Source organism: Nelumbo lutea, chromosome 5, assembly GCF_056320005.1.
Source record: "Nelumbo lutea isolate HS-2025 chromosome 5, American lotus-T2T, whole genome shotgun sequence".
NCBI lineage: Eukaryota > Viridiplantae > Streptophyta > Magnoliopsida > Proteales > Nelumbonaceae > Nelumbo > Nelumbo lutea.
The window spans coordinates 27,614,187-27,629,499 of record NC_142688.1 but is presented as its reverse complement, the minus strand read 5'-3'; the positions used below and the strand labels follow the sequence as shown (position 1 = coordinate 27,629,499).

Below are 15,313 nucleotides of genomic sequence, written 5' to 3'. Positions count from 1 at the left end.
CACTTGGACTCTGACTCTCTTGCATATCTTACCAAGAGTGTGAATCTCATGGCACTTCTTTTCCATATTTTTCGATTAGTAACAGTAAAAAATTTTATTGATCAGTAAAAAGAACAAGTAATGTACAAGAGAAGCATGCCCTCCTTTCTAATAAAGGACAATATGTGTCAGGCCTCTTTAGATTCGCTTTTAATCTTACAGCTAGGCCTATTGGCTCCCTGCTCTATTGGGTGATGTGACATTTCATTTCCAAATTTCAACCAATTTATTACCATTTGGCAGTCTTACTGCACCTGAACCTCTGCTCAGCCAGCTCTTGAGGCAAATTTTAACCATTGGAATGCAGCAGGTAGCTCTGCTTTTTGTGAATTTCCAAAACAATTGGTCTTGAGAAGATTAGAACAATGCTTCCCCTGTCAAAAGGATTCTTTTAGTTGACCCCACATAGTTGGGACAAGGCTTAGACGATGATGATATGTACGAACTTGTCATTTTGCATTCCAGTGTTTGTAACTTCTTCCGTCTTACAAGTTGCTAGTGTGTGACATCACCCAATATAGCTCAACTGTTTTCCAGGAATTTTCTCTTTTTCCCCTACTTTTTTTATTAATGACTGCATTGACTTTTTGGAGTTTCAGAAGCACATGATATGTATTTTTTCTGATGAACAATTAAGAAATCAATAACTATAGCCTATATAGAAAAGAACAAGTCACACACTTCTTTTGTTGACCTCAGCTTTTTTTGTTGGAATTTCTTTTTTTGCCCTAAAACTTCTCCTTTTATATGATTTTTCTCCCTTTTTATATTTCATAGCATTTTGTCTTTACTATTCAGTCAGATCTCTTCAGTTTTACATCTTGAGATCCACATAAACAATTGTTATTTTGGGTTAGATTTATGTGGCCCTATCCTGTCTGTTACATGCCATACTCACAACTAAGTGCTGGTTCTCTACAAGTACAAATTCTAGTGCAAATTGCAGAGAATTCTAGAAGGTAGCTTTGCTTTAGTTCTCAAAAAATATGTGGGCCGAACCCCTATTTTGTTATAGGAAAAGATAGTGTGTTGATTAGACAAAATTTTAAGTTCTTCCTTATTGGTTTGGTTTTTTTAAGTCTTTGAGGGTTAAAGACAACATTTAGCTATGTTTGTTGGTATTTTATAACACTGTGTAGGTGTTCACAAGACTGCTATCAATCTTGATCACTAATAAACTTCAGGTTCGAAGAGAAGAGAAAGTGAAGAAGAAAGAGGAGAAAGAGTGGTGAGAGAGCAGTAGAACACAGGTTTTGAGTAGAAGAACAGAATCTCAATGTTCTGCCACCGCCACTTCAATTTAATATTTATATGTTATGCTAGTTACATGAAAGGACACATCTGCCCTTGGTGTTTACATCATAACACAACAATATAAAACTGAAAAAAAACGACAACTAAAATAACAGAATAATAAATTAACCATCAGCTATGACTAGATACATTCTACCCTACAGATAGAGTGGGACCACAGCTGTGGGGCCTGCATCAATGTTCTCTACACTCCCCCTCAAGTTGGGAGTAAATGTTCATCATTCCCAACTTGGATAGATCCGCTTCTAGCTTCTTTCTTGATACGACTTTAGTGAGGATGTCTGTTAGTTGCATACTGGATGTGATGTAAGGGAGGCATACTTCTTGAGATGAGACCCTCTCTTGTACAAAATGGCGGTCAACTTCAATGTGTTTGGTTCTGTCATGCTGCATTGGATTATGTGCTATAATAATGGCTGCTTGATTATCACAATACAGCATCAGGGACTTCTCATACTCAATACCCAACTCCTCAAGTAGAGATCTTAGCCATAGAATTTCAGCCACTCTGTTGGCCATGGACCTGTATTCTGCTTCAACACTTGATCGGGAGACAACACTTTGTTTCTTACTTCTCTAGGAGACAAGGTTTCCTCCTACAAGAGCACAATATCCTGAGGTAGACCTTCTGTCATCAACACTCCCAGCCCAATCAGCATCCGTATAGACCTCCACCTTTATGTGGTTGTTCTTGAATAGTATACCCCTACCCAGGCATCTCTTCAAGTAGGCTAAGATTCTTTCTGCCGCAAGAAGATGTGTGGTTCTAGGAGAATGCATGTACTGGCTGACAACACTAACAACATAAGTAACCTCTCCCCGAGTAGATAGATCCCATTCGTCTCACGACCAGTCCCAATCACCTTTTTCGTCTCCAAGTCCTGAAAAACACATCGGTCGGGGAAGAAGGTTACTGAGTAGTTCATATGCTTGGTAATACTATTGATTGAAAGAAGGTTAGTATCAAGCTCAGGAACATGCAAGACAGATGACAGGGAGATAGCATCTGATAATTTGATGTCACCCTTCCCAGAAATAGGAACCAGGGAGCCATTTGCAATAGATACTTTATCCCTACCCGAAGACAAATGGTAAGTAGTAAACAGTGAAGGCAAGCTAGTCATGTGATCGGATGCACCTGAATCTATTACCCAACAAGGTTCAGTAGTACCTGGAGCTGAGGCATGATAGGCTGGAGCTCGAGTACCTGAATGTGCGAAGGCAGATGTGGCAGGGGCTGATGGTGACTGCGGTGGCTGAGCTGAATTTCCAACTTCATTTTCGAACTGTATCAGGGCAGCCCGAACTGCAGCCAAGGTCTCTAAAGATGTTCCTTTTGTGCCAGATGAGGATGCTGAATCAGTGTTAACGGCTACATGAGCAGTGACCTTCTTGCTTCTCAACTTTGCAGGAACCAAGTGAGGATGCAGTTTCCAACATGTTTCTTTTGTATGTTTGGGCTTCTTACAATGTTCACATACCACATCCTTCTTGTCTTCCTTCCTCCTGTCCTTCTTTGAATCACCCCCTGATTTGGGTGTAACCGCTTCAAAGGCTGGTGTGGGGGGCTGAGGTTGCATCATAACTTTCCTTCTAGTCTCTTCACTGTGTACAAATGAGTATGCCTGAGAGAGAGTCACACTGTCTCTAGTCAAAATCTGTTGTCATACAATATCATACTCTGAATTTAGGCTTGCCAGAAACTCAAATACATGGTTTGTGTCAACCTGCTTTCTATATATCTGTGCATCTTTGGGACTCTCCCACTCAAGAGTCTCTAAGTGATCAATCTCACGCCACAAGGACTGCAAGGTAGAGAAATATACTGAAACCGGTCTCTCTCCTTGTTTAAGATTTTTCACTTCACATTTCATTTCATATGCTTTGGCAACATTAAGGGGTTGGGAATAAGTTTCTTTCATAACATCCCATATCTCCTTAGTTGTTTTTGCCCACAAGTAATTCCGGCTAATATGAGGCTGCATAGAATTACACAGCCATGGCATAACCAAGTAGTTTTCTTGGATCCACTTGGTATATGTCGGGTCTCCCTTGGGAGGTTCTTTCATGTCTCCCAAGAGGTACCCTAATTTACCTCTTCCACCAATAGCCATCATGGCTGATTGGGCCCATTCCAAATAGTTTGATCCATCAAACTTTACGGTTGTAATCTGACCACCCATCTCAGAAACACTACCATAACTGATGTTCCCAAGGCTGCCTTTTGCCTGATTTTTAAACTTCATTTCTGTCAAGTCTCAAAACAACACTTAGACTACCAATCACAATAAAAAACAGTATAGGCCTGATCTGTATTCACAATGTATGTGCACAAAACTGGGATAATTCTGATCTGAAGCCAACTAGCCAACACAACAGTAGCTGTCCGTAGAGCTCTACCCCCTTAGGACTCTGAAAAACAGCATAAAAATAGGTCTGATATGCTTGGCAAAGTTAGGGTTTTAAACAGTCCTTAAAGTGAACAATTCAGTTGCACAATCCAATCAGTACTGTATAGATAGACTTGCAGTAGGGTTAATAAGAAACCATAGAATCTGATCAACGCTAACAATAAACTTGAGGGAAGCTCTAGGTAGATCACAAGGTTCAGTCTAACACTAGGGCTTGCCGCAAGATCACTTTCAAACCAGAAACAAAGTTGAGACAGTTCGACCTAGGGTTTGCTATAAAACCCTAGTGAATCGAAGAGAGAAAACCCTAGAATGGTTTGGCCTTCACCTCCAGATAGGTCCAACCTATCTTCTCTGATAGAACTTCTCTTAGAAAGTAAATAACTTACAAGGAAAAAATGTTCGCTGCCTTCTAGGGTTACCCGAACCCTATTCTTCTCTGATCCTTCCTGACCACCAACACTCTGCAACCCTAACAAGCTTCCAATAGCTGCTAGCACTTCTGGTGATCTCCAAGAATCAGTCTGCGAACTCCTCCTTTTCAGCTTCCAGTCCTAGGAGATTCTAATGTGGTCGGCTGGTATTAGGCTCACATGAGAAACCCTAACTTGGCTTTGATACCATGTAGGTGTTCAAGACTGCTATCAGTCTTGATCACTAAGAAACTTCAGGTTCGAAGAGAAGAGAAAGTGAAGAAGAAAGAGGAGAAAGAGTGGTGAGAGAGCAGTAGAACACATGTTTTGAGTAGAAGAACAGAACCTCAATGTTCTGCCGCCGCCACGTCAATTTAATATTTATATGTTATGCTAGTTACATGAAAGGACACACCTGCCCTTGGTGTTTACATAATAACACATAGCAATATAAAACTGAAAAAAAATGACAACTAAGATAACAAAATAATAAATTAACCATCAGCTATGACTAGATACATTCTACCCTACGGACAGAGTGGGACCACAGCTGTGGGGCCCACATCAATGTTCTTACACACTGTATAAAACTGCTTGGCGATTAGGCAAGTTGAGCTTCCATGGGCACCTTGTTGCCTAGGCATTGCCTTGACAGCTATGACCTGTTCTTTTGTAACCTTTTTTCTGAATTTTCTTTTTTATTTTTTAAAAAAGATTTCTGCATCAAACATAGCACCTTCCCTGATCTGATGTCTAAAACATCAAAACTTGCACATGCCTTCCAGGTGCTGTACATATCTAGTATTGTTAAGATAGAAGAGTTTCCAACCCCAATATGCTCACTCACTAGCTGAGCCCAGTCTGTCCTACAAGAGGAAAGGGCTAGGCAACTGACAAAGGAATGAAGTTGCACCTCATTTGTAGGCTACATTAGTCTACTTTGGTACAATTTACTTCTCAACACTGCATCTCTGGCAAGCTCATCTGTAATGAGATGCTGAGTTTTGATGTTGAATACCTTAAGGCCTCATTTGTGTCTCGGTAAACGAATTATTTGGGTAAATGCACTTATCCAGACAAGTGTTTCTTGGGAAACACTAATACCAATATGAGCACTTATCAGTGTTCTTCTATTCCTAGGTAAAGCTGTACAATGACCGATTTATCCATAAAAGTGACATTATTGAAGGGACAATATTGCCCCATCACGTATTAGCGATTTTCGGTGCGCATGGATAAGTAATGTACCCATGTCTAAGGAGAGTTTTGTTTCCCAGGTAAAGGAGCTGATGGGGAAGTGTTCTTTTTTGCGGGACCCACTAAGTACTGGAAAATGAACATATGTTATTTCTTTTTCGTGGGAACTACCAACTTACCGGCCCATACTTTCAGGAAAACGAATGAGGCTTAAAAGTTACTTTTGATGAGATGCCTGACCTAGATGTTAGAGATTTGGGCATCTCTATAATTGTTTCTAAACCTTGAGGAGAAATGAGATCCATCTCTCATCCAAACAATAACAACATTAGAACAATGTTTTAAAAGTGGAGGCATGACGCGAGGCGCTCCACCACCTAGAGGCGTGGGGCGTAAGCCTCCTTAAGAGGAGGGGGGATCTCATTTTTTCTTTATTTTTAATAAAAACCTTTTATATTAAGAAGAATAAAAATGCATAACATTAGTTCAAAGGGGGGGGGGGGGTCTGGGGGCGAAGCCCCCCAGCCGAAGGGGTAGGGGGCAAAAACCACTTTCTTTCCCCTTATCTTTTCTTCCCTTCCTTTTCCTTTCCTTTCCTTTTCTCTCTCTTTTTTTTAATCTTCTTTTTCTTTCCCTTCCCTATTTTTCTTTTCTTTTCTTTTCCTTTCCTTTTTTTTTTGTCTTTTTATATTAGATGTGCATGAGGCGTACGCCTCTAGCATGCCTCATGAAAAAAGCGCAAGAGGCACACGCCTCAGAGGTGTTAGCGCCTCTGGCATACGCCTCAAGGCGTTTTGGGAACGCCTCGCCTCCAAGCGTACGCCTCCCATGCCTTTTAAAACACTGCATTCGAATCACTCTCCATGAGAATATACAATTATTTGTATAATGTTACTGTTTTGGAGTCATTGTTATAATGCACAGAGAGCAAGTGTTTTCTATATATTTTTTTTATCAATAACTGTGGATTGAATTAATATTAAAAATATGAGAAAATTACAGCGCAAGGGGGCTAAACAATCTTAGCTCCCAAGTACAACCATTAAGCATCAAAAGAACAAAAATTACAAGACGACCAAAAAAATAGAATGTTTATTCACCCCTTGTCTAGCTAGATCATCTGCCAAAGAGTTCACACTTCTTTTTACCCATTTGTGTTGGATTTCCATGTCCATAGTCAGCTACTTGAATTTCTTCTTTTCATTACTGTAATTCCAAAGTCTACGACTATCCTCTTTCAGCCAGTTTACCACCACTTCAGAATCTCCTTCTATGATCAACTTGTTAATATGCATATCTTTGATTCTTTGTACCCCTTCAAGAGCTGCAAGAATCTCAGCTCTCAAAGAATCTTCCACCCCAACTGGTCCAGAATACATAGCTAACAACTTCCCTTGTTAATCTCTTATTACTCCTCCTATTCCGGATGGCCTTGGAGCCCAAGCTGCTGCCATCAAAGTTCAGTTTATCAAAGTCATGGGGTGGGGGGACCTAACAAACATTTGAGGCCTTCCTCATTGGAACAAGTTCTGCTATCTCCTTCCACTTTCTTTGTAGCTCATCAACTGAGAATTCTATGAACAAAGCCAAGGTTTTCAGCCAGTGTATAACCCTAATGTGGATGACCTCCAGCATTGCTTCCAAACTTCTCTCCTTATCTGTAAATATTCGTGAATTTCTTTCCTCCCAAATAGTCCAACAGATTGCAGCTCTTGTACACCTCTACATAAACTTGGCCCTTTTTGTTGGCCGAAATGGCATACATGTGAATAGGCTTTGCACATTCGAAGGGGGGGTCCACTTGCACCCAAACAAAGAAGTACAACTCTCTCAAATGATGTTAGTGAACCGACAGGAGATTAGTAAGTGATATCCAAACACACCAGTGTGGACAAAAACAACTATTGGGTCTTTTTCTTTGAAGTAAATCTGTTGTGTTAACTTTTTCCAGAAAGGCTTCCCAATAGAAACTCCCGACCTTAGGAGGTATAGGATGACACCACACCTCTTTAATAGGGAAAGACAAGCTCAGAGAAGAAGAATGTGTGAGAGCACTAAAGGAAGAGGCATAAGTGAAAGGACCAGAGGGGGTGAGAGTCCAAATTCTACTATCTACTTTTGTTGGCTCTAGGAACACCCCTTCAAGAATGGATAACAATGATGAAATACCATCAAGCTCTATGTCCCTAATATCTCTTCGTAGGCCCAAGTTCCAGCCGACCCCATAAATAGAATTAGAAGGAACAATGAATAAAGACACCGATTCAGTTTTAAAAGTGGAAAGGGCAAAAGGGCTTGGGAGTTGGTCTTTTAGGGTGGAGTCCCCAATCCAAACATGTTCCCAAAAATTAATGAGATTGCCTGAGTGCAAGTCATACCTGATCCATGGAGAGAACAAAGGTAGAATAGCTTGAATAGCTTTCCAAGGAGATGCTCTTGTACTCCTTGCCAGAATCCCAGAGTCCCATCCATTTGCTGCAACCCCATGAATACTTTCCACCATTTTCACCCAAAGTTTGTCCTTCTCCAATGAGAACTTCCAAAGCCATTTCCCTAGAAAAGCTAGGTTCCTATTCCTTAAATTCCCGATACCCAAACCTCCCTCCCTCTTACTCTTACAAACCATCTCCCACCTTACCCTACGATCCTTCTTTTCCTTCCCCCGGTTCCTAGAGAAAGTCTCTCATTAGTTTTTCTAATCTACTAGCCACCTTTGTCGGAATCCTGAAGATTGACAAAAAGTAAACAGGAAGGTTAGCTAAAGTAAACCTGATTAGAGTGGTTCTCCCTCCAAGAGACAAATAGTTTTCCTTCCAAGTTGCTAATTTCTTTTCAAACCTCTCCACAACCGGAACCCAAAACTCACCTTTCTGAGGGTTATCACCCAATGGCAAACCAAGGTAATTAAGGGACCAGTTTTCTATTGCACATTCTAAGATGTTTGCAGCCTCATAGATCTCCCCCTCGCCCATATTTACCCCAGCTATACAACTCTTCTCAAAATTCACCTTAACGTTTGATATTTGCTCAAAAAGTCGTATAGTGAGCTTCAAGTTTCTAATCCTGTTAGGGTCCCCTACTTCACAAAAGAGTATGGTGTCATCTGCAAATTGTAAATGTGTGAGTGGCACAAGCTCCCTCCCAACTCTCCAACCTTTGATAAAGCCCCTGGAATCTGTTCTAAAAATTAGTCTCCCCAGAACTTTAGCTACCAAAGTAAATAAAAAGGGAGAGAGGGGGTCTCCTTGCCTAATCCCTGTTAAGGCTGGGAAGAAATCGACCACTGTCCCATTTACCAGTATGGAGTAATGGCAGTTCCTGATACAACCCATGACCCATCTGCACCAATTATCCCCAAAACCAAAATTGGTTATCACCTCCATCAAGAAAGACCAGTCCACCAAATCATAAGCCTTTTCCAAATCCAGTTTACAAATCACGCTTTTTTCTTGGATCTCTTAAACTCCTCCAAGCTCTTATTTGCTATCAAAATCTGATGTGTTATCTGTCTCCCCTTCACAAAGGCTCCTTGATTATCTGCTATAATATTTGGGAGCACTTTCCTTATTCTGATGGACAACACCTTGGTGATAATCTTATAAAGGATGTTGACTAGGCTGATCGGCCTGGAATCCTTTGGGTGACATGCACTCCTCTTCTTAGGAACCAGTGCAATAAAAGTGGAGTTTAGCCCTGGGTGGATCACCCCTCTATTGTGGAATTCATCAAACACAGTCCATAGATCTTCCTTTAATATCTCCTAGCAATCTTGATAAAATGCCATCGTAAAACCATCTGGGCCTGGTGCCTTTGATCTATCCATTAGAGGACATGCCTCCCTTATCTCTTCCACTTCAAATTTCCTTTCCAACCAATCCACACCCAACTATTTAGGGGTTTTCTAAAGATAGACCTAAAGTGATTTGCAAAAGCCCCTGCTATTTCTCTTTGGGTGGATATTGTAACCCCTTCAATCTCCAGACTTAATACAAAATTCCTTCTTCTTCTTCCACTTGCCACTGCATGAAAAAATTTGGTATTCCTATCCCTCTCCTTTAGCCATTTACTCCTTGAATTTTGTCTCCAGCTTATTTCCTCCTGAAGAAGATAATCCTCTAACTGTTTATGCAATTTCCATCTTAGCTCCTTATCTTCTTTTGTAAGACAACCCCTTTCTTCCTTGCCACCCAGGTCCTCAATTTGTGCAGTCACTATTTGCTTTCTTTCCTCTAATCTCCCAAACTCTAATAGATTCCACTCCTTGATTTTGCCTTTCAGTAATTGGAGCTTCTTATGAAACCTCATTCCACTCCATTTCACTATTGGATTGCCTTCTAGCCACCACTCTTTGACTTTCTTTATGAACCCCAGGTGTCCTAGCCACATGTTTTCAAACCTAAAGGGAGCAGGACCAGCACTTCTCCCTTCCTCCCTATAGATTACAATATGCCGATGGTCAGAAGTCACCCTTGGATATGCTCTAGAGTTTAGATTCCTCCAATGTTCTTCCTAGTCATTTGAGAATAGAAATCTATTCAGCTTAGAGCAAATCGGGTTCACTTGGAGATTGGACCAAGTAAAACAGCTGTGTGATAGTGGGATCTCTTTAAGCTCGTAAACATCCACAAATTGATTGAATTTCCTCATACTCAAGGTCGACCTCCACCTTAGACTATTTGTCTCTTCCAGGAATCTTATAACATTAAAGTCACCTCCAAGACACCAAGGCCCTTCCCATAGTCCCCTTATATTCCCATAGCCACCTCCAAGACAGCAAGGGTTTTCTATATAAGTTTTGGGTTTTGCTATATTTATCTATTGATTATGGAGATCTTATCTTTGATACTTCTTTAATGATACAATACTACTAGTTTTATTTATTTATTTATTTAGTCATGTGGTGTTTCAGAATATTCAGATGCAATCGTCAGATACTGCAATGTTAATCCCCCAACATAATTACAAGCTTGATGTTCATTCTCTAAATGCTCGTCATCCTGGAGAGGTATGGTTTTAAGTCAATTATCAAAATTTGTCAGTCAACATGTGGTTGCCAATTTTTGATACCTATCATTTTTATTCTGTATGCACAAATATTGGGAAAACAACATTTTTATATTTATGTTTGTGTAGTTTATCAAAAAGAAAATTTGTTTTTGTATTTTCTGGATTGGATCTAAGTTCTACCTGACTTTACTAATGTTCATTGAGACTCATTTGGAAATGATTTTTGGTCCACTTTACAATATTATAATCACTCTCCTTAAGAACATATATTTATTTTGTGTGTCCATTTTACCATGTCAATGCTTAATAAGACAATGCATTCTTCTACCTCCCTGTCCAACAAAGGTCTTATACTTCTGGCACCAGATTACTTGATTCCCTCTACCTTCAAAGCATTGAGAGAGATTTGGTGGAACTTTGGGTCTCGATGGGTAGAGGTTGTAAAATGGTAGAAAGGGGAGGTCTGAAATCTACTAGAGTCAATGGTTTAAAAGATGCGCCTAGGTGCATTTTATGATATGCACCTTGTCTAGGTCACAGACGCAGCTCTTTGAAAAGGCGCCTGCCTGGTGTGCAAGGCGCCTAGTGTGCCTTGGGTCTGGACTTGTAAGATCTGTATCTCATTCTTTTAGATAAATTGGGCCATTAATTACAAATTAAACCTTTTTTAATCTTCTGAATTAAATGGGGAAATCAAACCCAAATTTATCACATGAGTAGTGGATACCAAACTTACTCGACAAGGGCCGGCATCCCGATTGAATAAAGGATTCAATCTAGAAATCAAATATCACATCTCTCTGATCATTTTTCTAAAGGCACCTAGATCTTTCTCTAGGGCATCATCCAATGTTAGTCCTGGCTATTTGGATGGGATATTTACCTAAAGTTAGGCATCTTTTGTACAAAGTGGACACATTCAGACTTGGATCTGTGTTCTCACACATGTGAACCTAAGGTTCTATTGCACCAAGTAATAGAACTCCCTTTCTCCTCATCTCGCTTGTCCATAAGCTAGTTGTTTTCTGTCAAAAGTGCTACTGTACTTGGTTGTTGCTTAAAGCATTGACATGGTAGTTAAATTTTATTTTGCTTGTAAAAGAAAATTCATTGTGGTGTTACTGTAACATGTTAAACTGCAGTTTGAATGCAGGGAATTTAGAGAATCAATTCTTGGGGTCATGCCACATCACTGGGTAATTATCTTTCGCTTCCTCTTTTCCCCTCCCCTTTTAAATTGATAAGAGTGTTGAATTAAATCACATTATGGTTGCATCTTAATCAGGATAGGAGGGAAGACACTTCTTTCCACCTGGCAAACTTCAGAAGGCACAAACGAAAATCATTGAAGAGAGTTCCTGGGAAAAGTGCAAATTACCCTTTCCATAAGCCCGAGGAAAACCATCCTCCAGGGAAGGACTCAACAAAGAAAATTGCAAATTTTATTGGGAAAGCAGCAAACTATGCTGGCTCTGCAAAATCCAAGAAGGTAAAATTTACTATATTTATATATTATGTTACAAAAGCAAAGAAGCTGCATTACCTATAAAAATACTTAACAATATCATTTCAACAAGAATCCATGTGATTGATGGGAAGTTTTTCCAAAGAACTATGTTATTAAGACATATCATCATTGTCTTCTTATCTCAATCAGGATTTAGGATTGGCCTTCTCGTCAGTGGTCTTCATAGAACATTTTGTTACTGTTGTTATTATATGGTTAGTATGTTATTGTGCAGTCAGCATCCTTTTTTATTAGATTGTGCTGCCTGGTGCATTATTGTAATTTCTCCCTTTTTATTTTGTTACCCTATTATAAAGGAGAGGGTGCCACCTGCCTATTCTTTTGGTTCCCTAAACACTTTCTTCTCTTCTCCTCTCAATTCTCTGTTGTTTTTTGGGTGAAAACATGGTATCAGAGCTGAACATTGGGCAGTAGAAGCATTAGATCGCTGTTCTTACCCAAAATCTTTATGTTTTTTGGAATGTGGAGTGTTGTCCTCTTAATTGGTCTGATCAAATCAGCAATTTTTTTTTTCTTTGTTCTCTCTTGGTAGTAACACCAAGGAGAATAGTTGGTGACAGTTCGATGCAGTAGAGGTGAGGTTTTTTGGGGTGTGTGTCTTTGTATCTGTATGGAAAAGGAGTTGTTGACTCCTTCATAGGTGGTATGTACAATTCTTATTGCTGCATGGTGTATGTGAACTGAGGGTGATTAAACCTTGGTGTATATGGACTGAAAGTGGCTAAACCTTCAGGTTCTAGTGCTGTGCAGCTGCGGCTGTTCAGTTTCAGCAGTTCAATTGACTCCTTTGAATAATTCAGTTGATGTTTTTGTGTCCTTATTTGCGATCATGGGTGTTGGAGGTGAGTTATGACCAGTTGTACACTTCAGCTTCTTCCTACTTTAGTTTCTAGTGTTTGTTTTAATGGTCACTGATGATTTTGCTTCTTCTGCAGTTTCCTTGTCATGTGGGACAACTAGTTTAGGGGTTGATAACATGGTTTTCCTCATGTCGACCACCCCCTTGAATGGCTTGAACTATTTGGATTGGTCTATGGGTATAAAGCTCCATGTTACTGTAAGGGGAAAAGCTGGATATATTAATGGGAAAGTGAAAGAACCTAAAAGTGGAATTGCTGAATATGATAGGTGGGACCATGAGAATAGTATGGTGATGTCTTGGCTTCTTGTAGCCATGAAGCCCGATGTGAGGAAGAATTTTTTGTGGACAGATACTGCTAGTGAGATATGGGAACAAGCAAAAACAACTTTGAGCAAAGGCATTATGCCAAGATTTATCAATTACAAGTTGAATCCTTAACTTGTAATTTGGGGGATTGTAGTTTGTCAGTCTACCACTCAACCCTTATCTTAGTGTGCAAGGAGTTAGACCACTACCTAGCTATTGAGTGGAAACATGATGATGATGCCAAGACATATGAGAAGTTGGTCTCTCAGCAGTGGGTATTTGCCTTCTTGTTGGGGCTAAACCCTGTGTATGAGGCCCTTAGAGTTCAGATTTTGGGGAGTAGTGAGCTGCCTTCAACCCAAGAAGTGTATGCCCCGGTTCAGGCTGTGGAAAATAGACACAATATGATGGTTACAATTGATGGGAAAAGCAACAGGTGGCTTTACTTGCAAAAGGTGGCAATCATGTGATGAAGAAGAGTGATACCAATAAGAATGATGATAAGTACAAGTTATGGTCTACCCATTGCCGCGTTCTAGACATACATGTGATACTTGTTGGAACCAAGGTTTAAAATGTTGATGCCAATGGAAATCTTGGTTACCCAAATATGGAACATATGTTGGAAATGTTGGATGGAAATATTGTAAAAAGTATAGACGTTGTGGAAGTATTCTGAAATATGGGAAAATATGGAATGATGATTTTATGAATTGATAAAAGAAGCATTTATACACCATTCTAGACTAGTATCTTATTCTAATAAGTAATTAGTTTAATCATTTTTTTTATTTTTGTTTTTTATGAATAGTTTATCTAAACTATTAACTTTCTTATTCCTTATTCATTTTTATTGGCTTTATATTAAGGGGTCTACAATATTATCGTACATCTACATGTAATAGGAGTTTACTAAAGATTCTATTCATAAGTTTTGTATTATGAGGTTTTTAATATTACATTAGACCCTCTTGCATTGTAACATGTTTGTAGGTGTTTTAAATATTATGTTTAAAGGCTTTCTATCCTGATGGAGCAATTGACATTGTTAGAATACCAAGAGATAAGTCCAACCCAACCAGGTACTCTTGTCCTTGTTGATTTCTTTGTTCCCATTTTAGTTGATGACTGTATGGATGACCTAGACATTCCCATTGCCCAAAGAAAGGGTATCAAACCATGCACCACTAAACATCCCATCACCTATTATATGTCCTATGACCATATTTCTCCCTCTTATTGTGCCTTTTTGTCTGTTGTTGACAGTATCCTCTTATCCAAAAAGTGTTGCAGAGGCCTTAACATACCTTGAATGGACTGATGCTATGAAGAGGGAGATTGATGCCCTCCAAAAGAACCATACTTGGGAGTAGGTGGATCTTCCAAAAGGGAAAGACCCAATAAGGTGTAAATGGGTGTTCACAATGAAGCACAGGGTGGATGGGACAATAGAAAGTACAAAGTAATGTTGGTGGCAAAGGGGAACACTCAAGTATTTGGCATTAACTATGATTTGCCGTAGAAGCAAATGTGAATTTTATCTAGGTTCTTTTATCATTGGCTGCCAATGTAGACTTGGAGTTGCACCAACTTAATGCCAAATGTTTTCTTGAATGGTGATCTAGAAGTAGTGTATATGGTTCAACCACCAAGTTTTTGTGCCAAAGTAAAACAAGGTGTGTAAGTTGAGGAAGTCCCTATATGGTTTAAAATAGTCTTCTAGAGCTTGGTTTAACAGGTTTCATATGGTGGTTTAGTAAGTAGGGCTCAAATATTGTCAGTCTGTCACACCTGTTTTGTCAAGTGGTGTTAGGGATGGATTGTAGTGTTGATAGTGTATGTAGATGACATCATCATCACAGGTAACTAGGGCTTTGAGATATAGAAGTAAAAGGAGTTTCTAGTCACCCAATTTGAAGTGAAAGATCTAGGACCCTAAAAGATTTCCTTGGGTTGGGGTTGCCTGCTCACAAAAGGGTATCTTTGTCTCTAAAAGGAAATACATCCAATCTCAAATGAGAAAAAAATTAATTCAAGCTGGGAATTTGAAGGGGTAACACTATCTAATCAAAGGGAGATTGTTGGAGCATTTTCTGATCATTTTAGATATTTTTTTTAAAAGACCCAATGGTTTAAAAGGCATGCCTAGGCACATAGGCGAGGCACATTTTAGGATACGCGCCTTGCCCAGGTCCTAGGCACAACACTTTCAAAAGGCACACGCCTGATGCGCCTT

At 39.6% G+C, this 15,313-nt stretch overlaps 1 protein-coding gene across 1 annotated transcript in view; it reads left to right on the top strand.

The window, feature by feature from the left end:
• Positions 1-15,313, top strand: part of LOC148851248 (FG-GAP repeat-containing protein) — a 51,981-nt gene that overhangs the window by 23,210 nt on the left and 13,458 nt on the right. Inside the window, exons 7-9 of the mRNA XM_088942925.1 lie at positions 10,284-10,379; positions 11,524-11,577; positions 11,667-11,870. Of these exons, the coding sequence (XP_088799051.1) occupies positions 10,284-10,379; positions 11,524-11,577; positions 11,667-11,870 (354 nt within the window). The remainder of the gene's footprint in view (positions 1-10,283; positions 10,380-11,523; positions 11,578-11,666; positions 11,871-15,313) is intronic.